Here is a 23,269-nt window from a genome sequence, read left to right as displayed (position 1 = left end):
TTAAGGGCTGTTAAAAAAGAAACTCACCCGAACTCACAAAAAAATAAGTTTAACAGCAGCAGTGTGCATGAGGCCTAACTGTAGATTTTTACTTAGAGGTAAGCTTATAATAAGTCCTACCTGTAGATACCATGAATATCTCCTAAACAGATGACACCATCAGTGCATACGCAGTACACTTTGCATTTATGGCACATTGAGTATGCTGCAAATGCAGAGAGCACTGTGCTGCCAAAGTGACTCCCGAGAACAAGAACCCGGTAGGAAGACTGGGCAAATATGGAAGTGCCAGGAGCAGTGACACCTTAGTGTAGGAGAGCTCTGTTTGAATGGTGAGTTTGTCATAATGTGCCAGTGTGTGATGCATAATACTGTAGGGAGCTCATTTAAACAAATAAAAGTTTCTAAAGTTTAATATCGCTTTAAAAACTTTTGATATAAAGTCCTGAAATCTGTATTTATATTAGCCTCTGTTGCACAGTACTGTGTTTCTGACCTTTCATAACTGGGAGCTTGTTTACAGAAGGGGAGAGCATATGGTTGTCAGTCGTAGAGTGCTTTCATTTTCCAATCCCTAGGTAGTGGGAATGGAGGTACCCAAACTTTATTCCAGATCTGTGATAAACAAATGTAAAGTCACCCATTTTGCTAAGGCAACAAGTGCATAAATAACAACGGACAGCTATTTTGAGAGGTAACGCAGTTCATCTATATGTGCAGGTATATCAACTGTATGTTTAGTGTGGATTGAGTCCAACTTTAAGCAACACATTGTTAGCAGGAACTAAATAGATATCTTCTGAAACCGTTCTCTACAGCATGCACATAGCTTTAGAAAGAACTACTCACAATTGCATTTCTAGGATAATCTGAATCCCTACCCATGTATTTTTATAATACTACCACCTTACCTCCCAGAAATTACTTGATGTGCAATTATTTTCTTTTATTCTCTTCTTGTCAGGAAGGTCAGGTTGTAAGGTTGTCCTTTGTCCTGCCTGAGCTAAGTATAGATGCTAAAAAACAAAGGTGACATATAAAAAAAAAAGGGGGGAGGGGGGCAAGGGGATGCTTTTGAAACTGCTGCACTTCAATGCTATTTAAAGTCAAATTTCAGTTTTGCTAGTCTTTTGCCCTTTTTTTTTTTTTTTCAGAAAGTGGAGAGCAATAACAGCTTTTTACTTTCAGCAAACATTTCCCTAAAGATAATCAAACCCCTCATAGGCAATACATATGCACCTTGCCTATTATCATCATTATCTTTTTCATCATAATCATTATCTGCGAGTATCTTGTTGCAATTGGAAATTTAAAGCCTGTGTTTAAAATCCTTGAGAGATGATTCCCAAACCCATGTCAGAAGTAAAACACAGATACCTATTTACATTATATGAACCGTTTTGCATTACCCTATTAAACTAGCTAGGGCCTGAACTGAATACAGCCTGGGGCCTAAAGTACTTTTAATCCAGTGCTGCCTGCCAGGCATGAATTAAGACATTTCTACATCCGGTGTGCACATCTTTAGAGAAGGATATCGTTGTAACATAACTGTAAGGCTTCTAGGGAACCCATAATGACCTCTATTTTACTGTTTCTAGGATCCATGACTTACGGATATTGTAGTAACATCTTTTTCTAGACTGAGCAGCTCCTGTTTGTAGACACGTTTGTAGTTGTTCTTTGATGTCTATTTTCCATACCCACACTCTTGAAAAATGCATTTGTTTTTCCAATTTCCATGACTGTTTCCAAGACTACTCTACTGCAGATGAAAAGATTCAGGTAAAACGTAAGTGTAGGCTTCTGAGATAAGAGAGATTTTCTGTTCAGTAATGGGATAATCCATAACAGATCAATAGCTTGTAGGAGAAGGGAATGACTTCTTCACCCTCAGAAATACATTTCAGAAAACATTAATGAGCATGATCCCTTACAAATCTGTGTCACAATAGCAAAGCCCATTCTATAGAACGTCCTCTTTGAAACCATGCAATATGAACAAAGACATTTGATCAGTTACCTACTTAAATAATGACTTTGCTGTTTCTGCCTTCAATCGGTGTCCATTATTGAAGGTTGTGATTTTGACTTTAAGAAGTACACTTTTTTATTATCTATCTGTGACATCTAAACACGGAGACAAAGCGGCTATCATTTACTTTGAACAGAGGTGTAAGCTTATCAGAATCATAAAATGGTAATACCGGGTCTAATTATTCTTCAATGGACAATTGTGGCAATTTTGCTTTTGAGATGTGTATTACTTTGGCCATATTGGACCAGAACTTGATCTATATTTTATTATAACCCTGTCATTAATATAAAAGACTTCAATAGGGCCATTTAAAGAAAATTGGAACTAAAGAGTTGTCTCGAAGCAACCAATCAGGGTACATTCTGTGGGAAATTATAGAAATCTGATTTGTCACTGTGGGCGCTAAATAATCTTTTTGTTCCCATTTTCCTTTCTCTAGCTTAAAAAAACAAAACAAACTTCTAAGAGTTCTTAAAAGTTTAGGCTTGTCTGACTTTTCTTTGCTGCAATTAGAGCAAAAGAACTTCCCTGCCTCCAGACTGGGATTGGGCAATGAAGAAGCAGGAGCAGATGAAGAGTTATGCCTCGTACACACGCAACGATTATCGGCCCTGACCGATCGGCCGTCTTTTGTCCAGTGTTGTTGTGTTGGTTGAAATGTGCTCTAGACTGCACACAAATTTTCTCGGCCAACAAAAACCAACTTCAGAAGTGATGTCATGTGCTGGTTAACTTTCCGTGTGTTTTTTCTTCTCTGAGCATGCCCAGTCTTGCTCATCTGATTTTTGTCTGCCGAAATTTGTACTGACTGACGGGAAAAAAGGCCGTTCCGTTCTTGTTCCAACAAAAATGTTATAGCCTGCACACCAGATTTTGTTCGGCCAAAAAGTCGCAGTCGGTTGTCGAAAGCATCATACTAACAAGCCGAAAATCGGCCGATCGGACGTTGGCCGAAAATTCACAGCCAACTATCGATGCGTGTGTACGAGACTTTATCCCTCTGCTTCCTCCACCTATCAGCAGGCTCCTGTCACCCCATGTGCATGGAGCACAGCTGATTTGCCCCTAGTCCTGCCCCTCTACTCCTAGTTTGAGTTCTGCCATACAGGATTTTAAGAGGCAGATACCAAATCGAATTAAAATAATTTGAAAAAATGTAAAAATAAACATCATTACTATAAACTGTTTTTTTTTTTTAATAACTACATAACTGCATAAATTGGTCTTTTTTCATTTATGTCTGGAGTTCAGCTTTAAGACTGTGACCAAGAATGTATTAACAGATATTTGTAGGATCAGTCAGTACTTTGACCTTTGAATAAGACTGACACAAGTACCACACCCTGTACAGGTACTTTGCATTTGTGCTGTGAACGTCCTTTCATTTCATCGTATGAAACCTGCATTCGTTAATCACATCAGGTGATATGCTATCTGTTATGTTTCCTTCTTTGTTGGAATACATATCTTTCAGAGCATCGTGCACAACGTTTTAAAGCCGTTTCTGTTGGTTCTCTGTCTTGTTTTATTGATAAAGTTTTTGTTATTTTTAAAAAACTTATCACAGTTTTTTTGTTATTTGTTTCTAGTGTTGAAGGGGAGGTCCCTGGAGGTGAAACAGGTGCTTCCCTAGACGGCTCATCAAGTTACCATCAAGGCTCAATAACGCACAGCTCATCGATAAGTCCTGAGCAGTACGACCATCCTTCCTACGGGATTTATTCAGTATCTCCAGGGCAAAGATCACGACGACCGAAGCTGCAGCATTCCACATCCATTCTGCGCAAGCAAGCGGAAGAAGAGGCTATTAAACGCTCCCGATCATTATCCGAGAGCTATGAGCTGTCTTCAGACCTACAGGACAAGCAGGTGATAATATTATTTATTAACAAGTAATGCCCCCTGGGAAAAGACTACCCCAGCCACCAAGCAGTTTACTACTTTGAAATTATTATTGTGTGTGGTTAAAGGAGGCTTGTATAGATAAAGTAGGGAGGCTTGCCATTTCTCATTTCTCCAGAAAATACAAATTCCCTGGCTGTTATGCTGATCCTGCAGCTTCACTACTGAGTGACATAGAAAACATCAAGGGTCCTTTCACACCTGTCCGTTCCACCGACGGACTCCGTTCTGCTCAGCGGGGGATCCATCCGCCGATCCCCGCTGAGCAGGCGGATGGCAGCTCTGTCTCCGCTCTGTGTGCTGAGATGGAGCTGTCAGATCTCCGCTGTCCTCTATGGGGGAATCGGATGAGAACAGACCGCGTGTCCGTTCTCATCCAATCCCATCCGATCTGATCCGCCAGACGGATGGAAAATAGGGTTTCCATCCGTCCGGATTTGCTGGACACGATCAGATCGGATGGCAGTGGGTGTCAGCGCAGATGTCTCCGCTGACATTCGCTGCCCCATAGAGATGCATGGGGTATCCGATCAGGTCCGCCTGAAAGACTGACAGGCAGATCTGATCGGACCGTATGTGTGAAAGGGGCCTTAAGCCTCAGTCAGTCAGGCAACTAGAATGTTGGAAGGAGGTCAGCAATGGAAATCTTTGTATTTTTTCTCTTTTCTAGCTGTCTGTTTACATAGTCAGAAGTATATTTAAGTGAGTCACAAAAACAAATTCCATTACATTGGACCCCCAGAAAAAAGGCCTTCATTTAGTGATGGTTGAATCTTCCCGGATTTATTTGCCAAGTATTCAGCGAATCTTGTTCAAAATTTGGTGAACCTGAACTTAGAGGGGAATCTGACTGAAGTCTGTCTAAAGTTTAAATAGAGTGATGGAGGATTATAACCCCTATTACATTTTTTTCACCATCTGTGTTCCATTGCAGAGATTTCCCTTCACTTCCTGTGACATAACCAAACAGGATATGAGAAGAAATCCCTGAAAATTAAGGGAATTCCTTGGGGACCCCCCTGTCACCAGAACTATTGTCCCCGTTGGAAGACTTCCCTTCTATTTCTGTTTTGGGGACAACCCAAAATTTGGGATTTTCTTTTACTTTCACTTTCAATGATAATGGTAAACAGGACAAATAGAGAGGGTGAATCTCCTTAATGGGGGGGGGGGGGGCACAGACAGCAATAAAAACTGACAAGCGTTCTAATTCCTCTCCACTCTATTCAAAACTTAAAAGAAAGCTTTGGATTTAGTTACACTTTAAAGCTGTATTTAGTTTTACAGAACAATGCAAATTTCACAGTCCTAGTAACAATGGCAGCACATATTTGGTCATGGAATTTTGTTTTACTTTTCCAGTTTCCTCGCCACACAAATAAGATTCATTTCCACATGAATAACAAAATACTTTTTTTTCCAGTTAGTTTAAGCTGTGACACATTCTGCTTCATCAGCGTTAATACAGTGTATTCATAATGTATTCAGACCCCCTTCAGTTTTTCAATTTTGTTATGTGGCAGCCTGTTATTACAGTTATTTACATACATTTTTTTTAAATTATTCTACACATTTTTGAAATGTCTGTGAATTTATTAACCACTTGCCGCCAAATCACATACCTGGTAGGTCATTTGACTTCAAATGGTTGTACCCGGATGATGCATGCAGCTGCAGACATCACCCTGGTACCATTTTTATTTAGAGCCGATGGTCGGCTCTGTTGTAATAGCGACCGGAGTAACTAACGCCCCCACCCTCACCCCTCTCGACGCCTTCTACAGCTCTCTCGGGCTCACCTGTCCCACCGGAAGACCTGAGCTATCAGCCGGCACATCCGCTGGCTGGCCGGAGACCCCTACAAAGCCGGAATTGGCTGTGATCGGGTCTCTACTATTGTAAACCAGAAGTGATGACATGATATTAATTCCAGTTTACCTTGCTGTCATCGGCAGCATTTATAAAAAATCTAAAGTATCGGCAGCATTTATAAAAAATCTAAAGTATTAAAAAATGCCAATCTTGGCGTTTTGAATGCTTTCAAGTGCAAAGGAGGGATTTGGGTCTTATTGACCCCCAGATTCCTCCATAAAAAGTACCTTTCATGTGCCTATTGCTGTCACAAGGATGTTTACATTCCTCATCGATCATCTCATACGTGGGAGGTATTGCCGTGAACGTCAGCTCATGGGCAGTAATTCTAGCACTAGTCCCCCTCTGTTGTTATAAAGTGGTAACCTGTAAAGGCTTTTAAAGTGTTGTCTATGGATAGTAAAATTTACTTCATTTGTCGTAGCTGTGCGGGCATGCGCAATTTTAAAGAGTGACATGTTTGTTATCTATTTACTGGACTTGACATCATCTTTTTTTTTTTTTACAAAAAATTGGGTTATGTATTGTGTTTTTTTTAATTAAAATTTTAAAAAGTGTATTTGTTCCCCAAAAATTGAGTTTAAAAAAACCACTGCGCAATTTGAGAATTATGGAGGCCACTTTTCTCTTGGGAACTTTCAGTGCTTTTAAACTAGGGAATGGGGGGGAGGGTACAGATGTAGAATTAGCCAGTGGAAAGACAGTTTCAGAGGGCAGAAATGGGGGCATTAGCGGTAGGGTGTTCGGAGCCCCTATACCCAGGGTGGGTACGGGGAAAAATCAAGAGAGCAGCCTAAAAACATCAAAATTACGTGGCTTATATACCAATGCTAGAAGCCTGGCCAACAAGATGGGGGAGCTGGAGCTGCTGATGTTTGAGGAGGACTTAGATTTTGTGGGGATAACTGAGACTTGGTTTGACAGCTCCCATGACTGGATGGCGACCATTCAGGGGTATTCCCTTTATCGCAGAGATAGAGAAGGTAAAAAAGGGGGAGGGGTATGTCTGTATATTAAGAACAGCATACAGGTAAATATGAGGGATGATATTAATAATGGAGCTATGGATGAGGCAGAATCCCTATGGGTAGAGCTTCAAAGGGATGGCACGGCGGGGAAGTTAATATTGGGCGTATGCTATAGACCCCCCAACCAGAGGGAGGAGGGTGAGGCGGCCCTCCTTTTACAGATAGGATTGGCAGCAAGGATGGGAAATGTCATTATAATGGGGGACTTTAATTATCCAGATATAGACTGGGCAGAAGGAACCGCGCACTCAACCAAGGCTAGGCAGTTCCTAAATGTTTTGCAGGACAATTTTATGGGTCAGATGGTGAATGCACCGACAAGAAACAATGCGGTACTTGACCTACTGATTACCAACGATACAGACCTGATCACGGATATAGAAATACGGGACAACTTAGGAAACAGTGACCATAGGTCAATAAGTTTCAGTATTAATTACAGTAATAGGAAGCTGAGGGGTAATATAAGGACACTGAATTTCAAAAGAGCCAATTTCCCTAAACTGCGCTCGCTGCTAGAAAATATCAATTGGGATAGAACCCTGGAAACAAAGAACACGGAGGAAAAATGGGAGTGCTTCAAGAGCATACTAAACAGGGGGATTGGCCAGTGCATTCCAAAGGGAAATAAATTTAAAAGAGCAAAAATAAACCCTGGATGGCTAAACTCCAACATAAAAATGTATATTAGAGCTAAAGAAAAGGCCTTCAAAAAATACAAGACTGAGGGGTCATTGGCAGCATTTAAGCATTACAAAGAGTGTAATAAGAAATGTAAAGACGAAATCAGGGCGGCTAAAATAGAACACGAGAGACATATAGCGGAGGAGAGTAAAAAGAACCCTAAGAAGTTCTTTAAGTATATAAACAGTAAGAAAGCGAGGCCAGAACACATTGGCCCCATAAAAGATGATAAGGGAAATATGGCCACTGAGGACAGAGAAAAGGCGGAAGTGTTAAATAATTTCTTCTCTTCAGTCTTCACAAAAGAATCGGGGGGCTACACGAACCCAGCTTGTAAGGCCAATAATACACCTCAGAAAGTGCCGCCATGGTTAACAGAAGATAGACTTAGAGCTAAACTAGAGAAACTTAACTTAAATAAATCCCCGGGACCGGATGGCTTGCACCCGAGGGTTCTTAATGAGCTCAGCCAGGTGATTGCCAGACCATTATTCTTGATCTTTAAGGATAGTTTACAGACGGGTATGGTGCCAGCTGATTGGAAAAAAGCCAACGTGGTACCAATATTTAAGAAGGGGCCGAGATATATCCCGGGTAACTATAGGCCGGTCAGCCTAACATCAGTAGTCTGCAAAATTTTGGAGGGGATGTTAAGGGACCACATACAAGACTTTAGTAATGAAAACTGTATTATTAGTAGTAATCAGCATGGATTCATGAAAAATCGTTCTTGCCAAACCAATCTATTAACCTTCTACGATGAAGTGAGCAGCCACCTAGATAAAGGTAAGCCTGTGGATGTGGTGTATCTGGACTTTGCAAAGGCCTTTGACACCGTTCCCCACAAACGATTACTGTACAAACTAAGGAAGGTAGGTATGGACCATAAGGTGAGTACCTGGATAGAGAACTGGCTCCAGGGGAGAGTACAGAGGGTGGTGATTAATGGGGAGTACTCGGATTGGGCGGGTGTGGAAAGTGGGGTCCCCCAGGGTTCTGTCCTGGGACCAATCCTGTTTAATTTATTCATAAATGATCTAGAGGAGGGGATATCTAATACAATCTCAGTATTTGCAGATGATACTAAATTAGGCATGCCAATATCTTCTATGCAGGATGTGGAAACCTTGCAAGCAGACCTGAACAAAATAACGGGGTGGGCAACTACATGGCAGATGAGGTTTAATGTTGAAAAATGTAAAGTAATGCACCTGGGTGCCAGAAACCAGAAAGCAAGCTACTCACTAGGGGGGGAACCTCTGGGTGAGTCTAGGATGGAAAAGGACTTGGGGGTACTGGTAGACAACAAGCTTGGCAGTGGCATGCAATGCCAAGCCGCCGCAAGCAAAGCCAACAGAATACTGGGATGTATAAAAAAGGGGATTCACTCCAGAAATAAAGAGATTATTCTCCCACTCTACAAGACTCTGGTCCGGCCACATCTGGAGTATGCTGTCCAGTTCTGGGCACCGGTCCTCAGGAAGGATGTGCTGGAACTGGAGAAAGTCCAGAGAAGGGCAACAAAAATAATTAGGGGAATGGAGGACATCAGCTATGAGGAAAGACTACAAGCACTGAACCTTTTCTCTCTGGAGAAAAGACGATTGAGGGGGGATATGATATCAATGTACAAATACTGTACTGGTGACCCGAGCATAAGGAACAAACTATTCAGAGAAAGGAGGTACAATAAGACACGTGGCCACTCACTAAAACTAGAGGAAAGGCGGTTTAACCTTAAAGTGCGTAAGGGGTTCTTCACTGTAAGAGCAGTAAGGATGTGGAATTCTCTTCCACAAGCAGTCGTATCAGCAGGGAGCATCGATAGTTTCAAAAAACTAGTAGATGGACACCTTAAAGACCACAACATACAGGGGTATACAATGTACGATTAAAAGCAAACACACACACGCATTCATAGGTTGAACTGGATGCATAGGTTGAACTGGATGGACTGATGTCTTTTTTCAACCTTACTAACTATGTAACTATGTAAGTGCAGCAGAAATTTTTTCGTAGACTTCCCCAGATTTGTGCCTTGCAATAATCCTGTCTCTGAGCTCTGCAGGCAGTTCCTTTAACTTCATGGCTTCTGCTCTCACACAGTATGCATTGTCAACTGTGAGGCCTTTTATAGAGAGGGGTGTGCCTTTCCAAATCATGTCCAATCAATTTATGTAATTCACTACAGATGGACTCTATGTAGAAACATCCTGGCAATGATCAAGAGAAATGGGAGGCACCTGAGCTAAAATTCAAGTGCTGTTGCAAAGGGTCGGAATTCATCAATGTGATATTTCCATTAAATTCCTTTTTCATACATTTGCAAACATTTCTAAAATTCTGTTTTGGCTTTGTCATTATGGGGTACTAACTGTAGAATAATGAGAAGAAAAAAAATAATTTTAACAACTGTAGTATCAGGCTGCAACATAACAAAATTGAAAGAGTGAAGGGGGTCTGAAGACTTTATGAATGCACTGTAGCTCCACTTTGACTGGTAGACAGAAATTGTCTGGCATTCGCTTTGTCTGTCCTTGTTCTCTCTTTTGCAAAACTTCCCTCCAGCTTGACTATTTATGTTAAAGCGCAACTCCATCAAAAAGGGGAAGTTCCCCTTTAAGTCCTCCTCCCCCCTCCTCTTTGATACATTGTAAACTTCTGAGTGGGGGGGGGGCAGGTATCTGGTTTTGACACTACCGCTCAGATTGTCTAGGTGATCTGAGCAGAAGTTCTCCCTCCCCACAGTCTTCTGGGACACATCACAGGTCCCAGAAGACTGCGAGACCATTCACAATACGCAGCACAGCTCACACATGCGCAGTAGGTGGCCGGCTGTGATGCCGCAAACTGTCATAGCCGGGTGCCCACAGTTAAGTTGCTGGTGCCAGGGACTGAAGACAGTCCCTAGTGCCCCCTCAGGTGAGCACAGCTCTGGATCCTGGGACAGGTAACTGTCTGTTTATTAAAGGCATCAGCTACAGTTTTTCTATCTGCTGACTTTTAATTTTAGGAAAAACAACTGGAGATCCTTTTGAAATTCTTATTAAGAATTGAGACTAAAGATGAAACTGGCCAGCAGCAGAAAAAAATTGGATGAAATGTACTAGAGAAAAAGCGTCCATGCAGGTGTTTTACAAGGAGAATAAAGAGACTGCAGATGGTACAAAAGTGTAAAACTGCCCCGCAGTAGGACAATTTTAATGAGCAAAGCTGGCCCAAATTACTAGAGACAAATAGCACAGGCTGGGGCTTTTCAACAATTATTAACATGCTGCAGAGGATACAGCAGTGTATAGCTAGCCATCAACAGGACAGTTTAAACCAGAAATAAAAGGCCAAAATGCGTATATTGATTGGTTTGCTCAAAAGTTATAGCGTCTACAAATTTTAGGATACTTTTAGTTATTTATTTACTCGTAATGGCGTCAATCAGCGACATATAAAGGGATTGCAATATTGTGGCGGACCAATCGGACACCTGACACTTTTGACAGTTTTTTTTTAAACCAGTGACACTAATACAGTGATCAGTGCTAAAAATATGCACTGTTACTGTACTAATTTTTTTTTTTTTTTTAAGCCCGTAGCGTGTGAAACACACTCAAAAGACTTCACCCGGTGCATAAAAAGTGCACACACGCAAACGTGAACACACAAAAACTGCACAGGGTGTGCGAAAATGGTCTGGCCTCCGAAGAGGTTGGACCTATACCTTGATCCCCCGGGGCGCAAGACTCCTGACAGGGACTGAGGTACTTCCTATGGTTTGCCTGGCCGAAACCTGGCAAACCCTGTTCTCCAGGGGGACTGCCGAAACAGCCCACCCCAAGTACTGGGTGGGGCTCCCCCGAAGGGAGACCCCATGAGAGAGGGCGAACTAAGCCAAAAGGCCATGTCCACCCCCTCCCAAGACTTTCAAGGTAGGCCCAGAGACCCACACCGTACTCGTCGTGCAGAGGAAGAAAAAGGTGATAGTGAAGTGACAAAACACTACAAAGAAAAAGCACACACAAACAAAAAGGTGGGGACTGTACTAATGACACTGGCATGGAAGGGGTTAACATCAGGAGCGATCAAAGGGTTAAATGTGTGCCTAGCTAATGTTTCAGTGTTGTGGGGGAGGTGCTTTTATTAGTGGAAGGCATGGATCAGTGTTCCTGCTTTACAGAAACACAGGATCCTTGCCTTCTGTACTGACAGAACGGCAATCTGCCTTGTTTATAAAGGCACACTGCTGTTCTGCCTGTGTACAGAACGATCAGCGGATGCCAGCGGACATTGGGTCTGTGGGACCTGCTGATCAGCTCCCGCTATGTAAAATCATAGTGGGAGAGAGCCGCCAGCGGTGCGCACTCGCGTCCGATACCCGGAGGTGCAGGATCACGTATACATACGTGATCATGCGCAGCACTATTGCCCTGTAGCATTACATCTGCTATGGGGTGGTTGGCAAGGCTGAAATTTACTAGAGACAAAAAGCACAGGCTGGAGTTTTACAAGAATTATTATGCTGCAGAGAATAGAGCGTTGTGACGTTGCCTAATGCCTAGCAGCAGGATAGGTTTTACCAAAGAGAATAAGCCTAACTAGTATATGCCTAACTTTAATGTTATCTATGGGGATAGGGAGTGCAATAAATGTGAATCAAATACTATGAGATGCTTTAGGTGCACACTATTCTAGCACTTCCCTTTTCTTCCTTTCTTATGATGTAGCAGCAAACACAAGACCACTTAAAGGGTTAGTTCACATTTACATAAAATTTGTTAAACTGAACCAACAGTGGATCCCTCCCTAATTTACCCTACCATCCCTTTGCGGTTTGTCTGCTTTCCTTACAACATCTTTCAGTTCACTAGCACTATGGCAGCTCTGTGCCCCTATTTATAGTTGGGGGCAGGCTTATCCGAAAACCCTTTCACTGACCCTGCTCAGCCTGCTGGTCATAGTTCAAAGGTCTTATAGTGCATTATGATTTTAAAAAGCCTCCTGGACAAGTCTGCATAATAACTTTCCAGGACCACAAATCTTTAACCCATGGTAGAAGCAAACCCAAACCTTACCATAGTCCTCATTTAAAGCATTTCCCATAGGTCCTTCATATTTAAAACAAAAAACATATAGCCAGATGTTTTATAATCCGTTTGATATTGCCCAAAGATTTAAACTGTTGTATATATTAAAATTTAACAAGCAGCTAAGCCAACCCCATTCCACCTTTGCACCACTGAATTAGAAACTCTATACAGTAAGCATAGGTTTAGGTGTAAGCTAAGCCTACACAGTGTTTTTTTGTGGTAGAAAACCAAAGGTTGCACTCAACGTGTTTTACCATTTTGCTTTCTTCTATAATAAAGCTGTATTCTAGGAATTCAGCCATTTGTAATATGTGCTGGCTTACTATGAGTTAAAAAGGCAAGGTGATTATCCCAAGCTATACATAAAACTGTGACCACTCAAGTTGCTGAATACACAATATCCCCCGGATATTTAATACACAGTAAATTAAATAAGCGCATCGCTAATTAACAACGGTCCCTAACATGAACTACATGAATAAACATATATATTATTCACTAAGCTTTAATGTGCACATGTGAATTATACTGACCGTCTTATCTCCAGAAGGTTTTGCCCCTTCAGGGTCGGGCCATTTTTTGCTATTCAGCACTACTTTAAATGCCAATTGCGTCACTATGCAACACTGTACGCAATTACATTTATAATCTTTTTTCACACAAATAGAGCTTTCTTTTGGTGGTATTTGATCACCACTGTGTTTTTTATTTTTTGCTTTATAAATGAAAAATGACAGAAAATGTTTAAAAAAAAAACCCCAATATTTTCTACTTTATGAAGTGCCACCCCTGAAGGAGCTGCTTAGTAATTTTGGGTTCTCTGTTCTGCGCTTCAACTCCAAGAACAACCTCAGCCCCTTTGGCACATCTGGTTTAATAAAAAATCACTGCAAGCACAAATAACAACACAAGTGAGAAATACCTTTCACCTAGTTTGGGGTATTGCCAATAATTAAGCACACACCTGTTTAGTGGTAAATACGCTTAATCTATTAATATGGATTAGCATAAGTAATAGTTTAAACAAAATTTTACACATGGCAGACGATTTAGAACACAGGCTGCTAAACAGGGTAAAAGAACTACAGCCAAGAAGGAAATATGTTTTATATCATTAGCCAGAATCAATATATCAATCAGCAATGAACAGTGTATAGTAGCTCTAAATGCGTTCAGAATGCTGTATACAGACAAGGGTGGGATACCACTTTAACTGGCAAGCAGGCTCGAGCCATAGGGTAGTTGCGATTAGGGGCAATCCTTAGTCCTAAATCTTCACCGGCTAAATGTTAGAGCTTGTTGACGTGCATTGAGGCCATCAATAAGGCCTGCAGGGAGTATTAAGGCTATGGGATAGCAAGTTAGGAAGTTCTTGATGGTTCAATCTTTAGGGATGGCAGTAGACAATGGACGACAGGCCCTCTCATCAGACCCAGCGATCCCTCTGACTCGATATCTGCTTACTCTGGGTTGCCTGTTGTGACTTTGGTGGATGACACCGCAGGGACTGTATACGGACAGCAGCTTTGTCCCTTAGCTTCCTCTCTGGGATAGTGCTCAATGGGAGCCCTTCTTTCCTCTGGTGGTACTCCTCGGCACAGTCCTCTCTCTCTCCTGTAGTGCTGTGGAAAAGCGTGGCTCTCTCTCTTCTCCCTGATGGCACTGGCAATGTGGTTCTCTCCCCTCTTCCCCCAGTAACTCTTTAGTCCAATCCCCCCTACTTGTCCAGGGCAGCATGGCTTCTGTAGTCTATGCTCTGTATTCTTCTATGGGCTGCCTGTCTTTTGGAACTACATATCCCAAGATCCTGCTGGCTGTCTGCTGATTGGCCCCTATTTCCTCTGCCTCCTGATTGGTCCTTTTTCTGTGGTCAGAAAGGGGGGGGGGGTGAAGAATAAATGGTGAGCCAGGTAAGAGCCACTCTTTCTCTCATCTTCAGGAGAAGGAGGGGGAGGGGGGTTGTGGGGGAGATACACTGACAGGCCTACAGCTTGCCTCTGTTGCCCCTGTCACAGCACCGCTGCCTGCTCTCCGGGCATATTGACCAGGGGGAGGGAAGAGCCCACTGTCACTTCACACAGTGGTGGAGGAGGGGGCTCAGCAACACCTACTGCATGTTTTTGTTCATGTTAGGGACTGTTGTTATTTAGCACTGTATTTTTATTTGTACTGTAAAGGCCAGCGAGGTGCATGTCACCTTGTAGAATTTTCCATTTTTTTTTTTTTTTACAACTGACAGTTTTATGGAGCTCCTGGTAGTAAAGCGATGACATACTACCATTGCGCCGACACTAGACCTTCTGATTTCAGCCTCTGTAGATACAGAGTTGCAAAAAAGACAGGTCTCTCCTCTCAGAGCCCCAGGAGTGTGTACTCCCAGAGCTACTAAAAAACTGTCATATGTAAATAATACCGATAAATTCAGGAGGTGGCATCTTATATGCCAGCCTATACTGTGTTTTGAAGTGGCTGAATTCTTAGAGTTTAGCTTTTTAAGTGTTACTAAACCCAGGCGCCTGCATTCACTATATCTGGTCTCCCACAGTACATAGAACATGGAAATGCAATTATTTTAGTAAATATAAACTGCTAAATACTTTTTCTCATCAGCAGTTAGAGCAGTCTTGTAACTTCTATCATTGTCTGACCGAGCACTGGTTAAAGCTTGTAGGAGGAGTTTTCTGAATGTCCTATGACACTGCAAGACCCCTGACCCTGTCTGGACAGCGCTGATTGGCCCTGTTCTGATCACATGCAAGAAAAAGAAGAAAAACCTCTCTAGCAATACACACCAAACTGAGAATGTGAGCCTGACTCCATACTCTGTGTTATGGGGAAATTATTAGGGGACAGTGGGAGGAGGGGAGAATCAGAGAAGACAGGATCAAACAGCCTTTTTACACAATGCAGAGGATTAACCCCTTAGGTTCCACAGTGAGAATAACAAGCATGCTTTACTGCATATTAGGGATGGGCCGAACACCCCCCTGTTCGATTGGCAGCAGAACTCCCGAACAGGGGAAACGTTCTAACCCGAACGGCGAACCTCATTGAAGTTGATGGGAGCCAAACAGGAAAAATCTAAAATGCCCATTTTGAAGACTTATATGCAAGTAATTGGCTATAAAAGGGGTAGGGGGGTCTGTGTACTGCCATGGGATACATGTATCAATATAAAATAAAAAGAAAAAAAACAACGTACCCCCCAGTCCATACAAGGCCTTTCGGATCTGGTATGGATTTGGAGGGAAACTCTACACAAACATTTTTTTTTTTTTTTAAAAACGGCGTGGGGTTCCTTCAAAGTCTATACTAGACCCTTATCTGGGCATGCAGCCTGGCAAGTCAGAAAAAAGGGGGTGGGCGAGCGAGCCCCTCCCCCTCTTCAGAACTGTCGGTGCTTGTGCCAGATTCAGATTCCTGTCAGAAATAGGTACATGAATCTCTCAGAGGGTGGCACTGGTGTTAGAGTGTCCATACTGGGCACCTCGTCCTGAGTGCACACCATCCCGACCACTGCATCTGCCACAGAGACATGTGCAGGGCTGAGGAGTTTTGTAGTGGAGTGGGTGGAGCCTAATGGGGAACTGAGTGACCAGTTCCTCATCAGATCCACCTTGCTATTGATTGGCAGTGCATGACAGTGGGCGGATCCTTAGCTGCTCTTTAGTCTAATAGAGACTTTTGAATTTGCTCACGGTGGACCTCCTAGGGAACAAGTCTCTCATCAATTAGTCTTTGCCCACTAAACTTCTGCTGCAGGTGTGATTACTAATCAGGTTCATCTCATCTGTGGCTCCTCGTTTGCAAATATGGGCATTTTCATATATAGGTAATGACATCATATACCCAAACTATTGGTTTACTTTTAGCATTGAGCCAGGAAATTTCTCAGTCAACAGCTGAATGGATATACAGTAAATACATGTCAGCTTCCCAGCACAGACATGCCTCACTCTGCGTAGTGGTAGACCTCTGTGCACCAGCTCAGAGCTAGTCTTAATTATCGCCAGTGTCCTAATCTGCAAACTGGCAGTAAATCTTTAAGAATCTATTGCTGCCATAGTGACAGATTCTAATTTGTTGCACGTGACTGTAAATGCTTTCATGAATTAGATGCAGGTAGTTTTAAAGGCAACTATCACCAGAAATTGATGCAAATGCTTTATGCAGGTCCAAAGTAATGAAAAAATCTCCTTATCTGCATACTTGTTTCTGATCAGTGATTCAGCATGTATTGAAGCCTTTGGAGCAGCATAACAGCCAGATAACTATACTAACTTTCTTTTCATACCCCTCTGCTCCATTCAGCAGCTGGGAGTGAAAGGAAAGCCCTGTGTAAGCTACAAGTCACTTAAAGTGTTGCTAAACCCACAGCAGTAAAATCAGTCTGTATATGCCGTAAAGCATGCTTGTTATACTCACTGTGGAAGGAACCTAAGTGGTTAATCCTCTGCTTTGTGTATAAAGGCTGTTTGATCCTGTCTCTCTGTCTCTCTGATTCTCCTGTTCTTTCACTGTCTCTAAAAAATAACCTGATATTTTCAGAGCCAGGAACGGGCTGCACATGTTCAGTTTGGTATGTGTTGTTAGTTTTTTTTTTCTTGGGAGGGTGCATGTAATCAGCACAAGACCAATCAGCACTGTCCAGACAGAGGATCAGGGGAGAATTAAAACTCCTCCTACAAGCTTTACTAGGAACTGATACAAGTCACAAGGCTGCTATATATTGCTGATGAGGAAAGGTATTTATGCATTTATATTTACTAAAATAACTGCATTTTCATGATCTGTGTACTGTGAGAGACTAGATATAGTAAATGCAGGTTCTGGGTTTAGTAACATTTTAAGTTGTAGCTTACAAAAGACTAGAGAATCCCCAAGTGACAGCACTGTTTGAACCAGTGCCGTCACATGCTGTTAGGTAGGGGATGGGCTCAGACGTGTTTGGATCTTACTTGCCAGGAAGCTGTCACTGCACACCCCCAATCATAGGCAGCATGTGTATGTGCAGCTGCGGGCCTCCCTGCCTATGATTGGTGGTGTGCAGTCACACCTGAGCCCATCCCTACTGTTGGGGATGGGAGATTAAAATAAACTTGTTCCTTTGCTTTGAATGGGCAAAGAATACAGTAGGTTTGCTTTAAATGTTATCTAAATCCAAAATAAAAAATGTATTACTATTTTTTAGATGTTGTGGCTGGATTGATTTTTAGATTTTATGTTTTTTTCTTTCTGGTATGTGCAGTCCTTCAGTGATTATTGTTAACATGATGGAACATGATCATTTGTTTCTTTGCTACATATTGCCTACATCCGTTCACAGTCCTTTGGAAGTTTTTATTTTGACCTATTAATAAACCTTTGTAGCACCCTCCTAGGTAGGTGCTAATGAGAGTGTATAGTTTTGAGCTCTGTCTGCTTACCAGAGGGGCTGTACGTAAATCTAAATTGTTCTCTGCCTACCAGAGAGCAGGATCTGTTAGTGAGGTCTGCTCATTGTGCTCAGTATGCAATGAATTCAGTCTAGAGAGTGTTTCACGCTGGTCCAATACTAGGGAGGCATGTTGGACAGTGGGAGGAAACCTGACAAATGGGTGCATAGGCTTTGATACAGTCCTGATGATTGGCAGGGGGCAGGCTGCCTCAATGCATTTTGGGATACTGTATAAAAGCCAGGAGCACATGTGCTCGGGGTCTTTCGTTGGAGAGCGGAGTCCCAGAGGGAGGGGCAGCTGCCTCCTCCTCTGTAGAGGTGCCATGCGGTCCCAGGAGGTCATTCTGAGGGCCGGAGGAGTGGTTGATGGGAGCTGAACCCAGAGGTAAAGGGAAGCTGACTGAGAGGGGAGACACTGGAGGTCTTTTTTCTGCACTATCGTGAGTACAGGAACTGACCTGAGGGGGGCCACCCCTGCTCATAGGATAGTCAGTGGAAAGAGGGTGCTAGGGAGAGTATCCTGAAGATAAGATATTGTTCATCAAGTCGTCTTGTAAGAGAGAGTAAAGAAAACAAGAGACTGAACCCCATTCATCTAAAGTGGCAGGATGAATTAAAAGCCTGGCTGTTCCATATCTACCAGCAGTTGTGAAGATAGAAGTCCTCCGATATTGTGAATAGTTAAATCGGAGTATTCCCTTCCCTTCCCTTCTCCTATCCCAATTACCAAAAAACAACACCCCTAGACTGTTTATTCTTGCTAAGAGCCAACAGGAGTAAGCAGAGATTCAGGAATTTTATTCACTTATAACCGTGTGCTGGTAACCAGGGGAGCCCGAAGAATCAGTATCCAGCAGTCCCTACAGGGGCAGTGCTACACCTTTTTACTATTACCATCCATTGTGATTGCATCCATTCTGTGGAACTACAAATAACAGCTGACAAGTGCAAGAACATGGACTACCATTGGGCTGTATAGATTTACATCCCCCAGCGCTTTATTTAGAGGTTCTTCTGTTGTTTCTTTCTGGGTATTGGGACCTAATTGGTACCCATATGTTCCTCACAGCTGCGGGTGGATATTTAATCAATTTATTTTTATAATCCACTATAGAGCTCCAGAATATTTGTTTTTTGCATCTCATTTTTGTTTGTAAGTCACTGCACTTTGTACATCATCATTGATGTACATTAAATGCTTACTCCTCCTGTTGCCCATGCTGTACAGTGCTGCTCTCATTGTCTGAAATAATCCCCTAAAGTCTGCTGGGAAGCCAACAGTTACAGAAGAGTCAGTCTCTTTGGTCCCCTGCAGCTGTCACTGGTTCCTTCTGCTCCCCTCCAATTCATAGCAGAAGTCAGTGGTGATGTGAAAGTCAGCAGGGAGAACCAGTGAGCAGGGGGGTGGGAAATGAACACTCTAGCTGATGTTTTCTCAGGATTGGAACAGGGTTCAGCAGCTCAAGGGGCAAGGGAGGAAGGTATTCTAATTATCTTTTACAGGTACATGATTTGCTCACATTTTACAGGGTCTTTTAAATGGATAACTCTAAATGGGTGCAAAACAAGGGACATTCAAGCTCAACTGAACTTTCAGTGTAAATTCACTAAATGCATTCCAGGTCCATTAAAACAAATGGTGTGAAAAGGCTTACATTTTTTTTACTAACCACTTTAGGGCTGGCATGTTACATTCCTGTACAGTGATGGTGTTTTGCTGCTAATAACAAAAAAAAAAAAATGATTAAATATGTTTGAGTGCGAAATATGTGCATGTAAAGGCAAGTATATACAGTGGGGAAAATAATTATTTGATCCCCTGCAGATTTTGTAAGTTTGCCCACTTACAAAGAAATGAAGGTCTATGATTTTTATCATAGATGTATTTTAAATGATAGAGACAGAATATCAGCCAAAAATCCAGAAAAAAAAAAAACGCATGGTACAATTGAGTTGCAGTTCAATGAGTAAAATAAGTATTTGATCCCCAAGTAAAACATGACTTAGTACTTGGTGGAGAAACCCTTGTTGGCAAGCAGAAGGTAAGACGTTTCTTATAGTTGGTGACCAGATTTGCACATATCCCAGAAGGGATTTTGGTCTACGCCTTATAGATCTAATCTAAATCCTTAAGGTTTCTTGGCTGTCGCTTGGCAACTCAAAGTTTCAGCTCCCTCCATGAATTTTCTATAGGATTAAGGTCTAGAGACTGGCTAGGCCACTCCATGGCCTTAATATGCTTCTTCTTGAGCCACTCGTTTGTTGCCTTGGAGGTATGTTTTGGGTCATTATCATGCTGGAAGACCCATATACAACCCATCTTCAGTGTTATGGCTGAGGGAAGAAGGTTCTCATCCAAGATGTTACAAAACATGGCTCCTTCCATTGACCCCTCAATACGACACAGTCGGTCTGTACCTTTAGCAGAGAAACAGCCCCAAAGCATAATGTTTCCACCTCCGTGCTTTACTGTAGGGATGGTGTTCTTAGGGTCTAGCCAGTCTCCAGACCTTAATCTTATAAAAAATGTATGGAGGGAGCAGAAACTTCAAGTTGGCAAGCAACAGCCAAGAAGCTCTAAGGATTTAGAGAAGATCTGTACCCTTCTGAGATGTGTGCAAACTTGGTCACTAACTATCAGAAACGTCTTACCTTTGTGCTTCCCAACAAGGGTTTCTCCGCCAAATACTAAGTCATGTTTTGCTTGGGAATCACATACTTATTTCACTCACTGAATTTATAGCATTTGTTTTATGTGTTTTTCCAGGATTTTTGATTGATATTCTGTCTCTGACATTTAAAATAGACCTACGATAAAAATGATAAACCCTTCATTTCTTTGTAAGTGGGCAAATTTACAAAATTTGCAAGGGAACAAATAATTATTTTCCCCACTGTAAGAGCAAAAACCTCTTCAAGTGCTTATACAACATCACATATAATATTAACAGTGCTATAAAAATAAATCATATGAATCAGTTTATACATCCTTGGTAAAGTCCTCCACATACTTATCTTCACATGTAAAGTTTCATCTATAACTAAAATCTTCTGTGGTTTTTCCGCACACTAGTGTAGGATAAATACCCATGCTCCTTTATAAACACCACGTACCCCCTAAAGCTGGCCATAGACGATTCGAATTTCAGCCAGTTCAGCAGTGACCACCTGAGATGCGAACCATGCGTGGGCAGGCTGAATGTACCCAAATACATTTAGCCTGTATGCTGAGACTGGAATGGGGGACATTGCATGCAGCTAGTTGTATTACATAGGAAGTGGAACAAAAAACAAAATTGATGCGCAAAGCGTAATGCAAGAGCAAAGAAAAGCTATATCTTTATTTATCTGTGGCAAACAGCTAATCTAATTTGGTTTGTTTTGGTATTCTTTGCTCTAATTTGTTCATCAAATGTGCATGCTATAATAGCCTCTCTTTAATTTTCTTATAGTTCTACAAAAAATGAGTGCACTACAGTGAGATTCATATGATGGTGTCACTTATTACTTTAAATCTAATCATTTGTACTGTTGCCTTGTCAATTATTGTAATTAGGCTTTCCAGTACAGAATGCTCCTCTATTACAGTGATTCTTAGTTTTATTATATTATATGCCCTTTTATAACCTCACAATTGTGTCATGTACTAATCAATCCATATTTGACATGGCTCCGACCTCAGATCTTGTGCATTCTCCCACCACCTATTATAGGGGAAGACTGGTAAATTTTAGCCTGGGAGGCAAGTCTAAAGAACTGACCTCTCCATAGTAAGTATAATTTCCTGTGGACTAAAGAGATTGCCACACACATATACTGTACAGTCAAATGATTGGTGGCCATTGTCAAAAGTGGATGTTGGCTTAAAGTAACTATTTTTTTGAAACAGACCTTTTCACATATAGTTTATATTGCTTAAAGAAGAATTGTAAGGCATGCCTTATAAATGAAGGGTCTTATGAGCTAATATTGCATCAATAAGATGACTGCTGCCCTGTAAAAATGATAAGAAGGTCTCCGAAATATACCATTCCATCATCACAAATAATCCTTATCTTTCAGCTTCCTTTAACAAATGAGTACCTTTCACAGTTTTGCATTCTCCAGTATTGACCTTTTTGTAGTTTTCTGCATTCAGTCTGCATTCAGTTGCATAGCATCTCATAGCCACAAAGAAAATTAATGTTGGAGGACTCTGCAAAGCGTTGTGGTTGCAGGAACAGGGAGGAGATAGCTATATAACACCCAGCAGATGTGGCTGACTGTTTTTCCCACTTGTATTAAGGTCAGACTAGTTGATTGTCTCTACTCAAGGCCACCTGGCCAACATATATTATTCATACTGACTCAAATACGCCCTTAACCCCTAAGTCCACCTCTGTATCTGTTTGGGAACTTCTTATTGACTGTTGAGGTCCTCCAATGGATAGTGAGACATTGGTCAGTGGTGCCCATGCTTACTAGAGCCAGGTTGAGGCTGTTATGTGCTGGGTATGGTCTCATCAAAGGGATCTAGAGCCAAATAAGATGATCACAGGGTGTTGCTGTTTGGTGGTTTTATCCTGAAGGGTGCAATATAATGAATGCATCTGTGGTTGCCAGGAGAGATAAGGATCATGTCATATTTTTCACCCAACTGCTGTATCACATCTACTTTGTAGTCTGTGTTGTTTTACATTGGTCAAGAGTAGACAGAAAAAATTAAAGGAAAGCTTGCTTTCTGTTTCTTGGAGCTTTTGTTGACCTCCACAAAAGAAAAAAATAATATTAAGGCTAGAACACAGCAGCATTTATTTTATTCAGTGTTATTAGATTTTAATGAAGGGTCATTTATCTTGGGACCAACCTTATATGTGACACATAATGGTCTCAGTTTGGTAGGATCTAAATACCTATGGCTTAGTTCCCTACTGAAGGAAGCCGGAAGACTTTTTGTGATAAACAGAAATTTGTTATGCTGTTAATTATATCTGGTTGATTCAGTTCAGGCAACTTAAAAGTCATATAGCAGGAGAAAAAGGAAATGTGCCGGAAAGGAGGGAAAAAAAGAGTCTGCAATGTTTTATGTCATTATACAAAGGCATACCTTGAGTTGTGACTGCATCTTGCTTATCCCAGCCAGGCACTTGAGTGGTAGCTTTGGGAGCATGCACATCTAAAGGGATGATGTTGTTATTTTTTTTAATATTACTTTGTGCAGATAGACCTGTGTCAGCAAACAGCTTGA

At 41.8% G+C, this 23,269-nt stretch overlaps 1 protein-coding gene across 11 annotated transcripts in view; it reads left to right on the top strand.

Annotated features, from left to right (window-relative positions):
• Positions 1-23,269, top strand: part of IQSEC1 (IQ motif and Sec7 domain ArfGEF 1) — a 1,344,709-nt gene that overhangs the window by 1,177,389 nt on the left and 144,051 nt on the right. For all 11 annotated transcript variants that reach the window (XM_082266155.1, XM_082266158.1, XM_082266162.1 and 8 more), the window contains one exon: positions 3,628-3,907. In XM_082266155.1, the coding sequence (XP_082122281.1) occupies positions 3,628-3,907 (280 nt within the window). The remainder of the gene's footprint in view (positions 1-3,627; positions 3,908-23,269) is intronic.

Source organism: Pelophylax lessonae, assembly GCF_965119305.1.
Source record: "Pelophylax lessonae genome assembly, chromosome: 8".
Classification (NCBI taxonomy): Eukaryota; Metazoa; Chordata; class Amphibia; order Anura; family Ranidae; genus Pelophylax; species Pelophylax lessonae.
The sequence above is the reverse complement of the archived record's forward strand: the minus strand, read 5'-3'. Positions and strand labels throughout refer to the sequence as shown.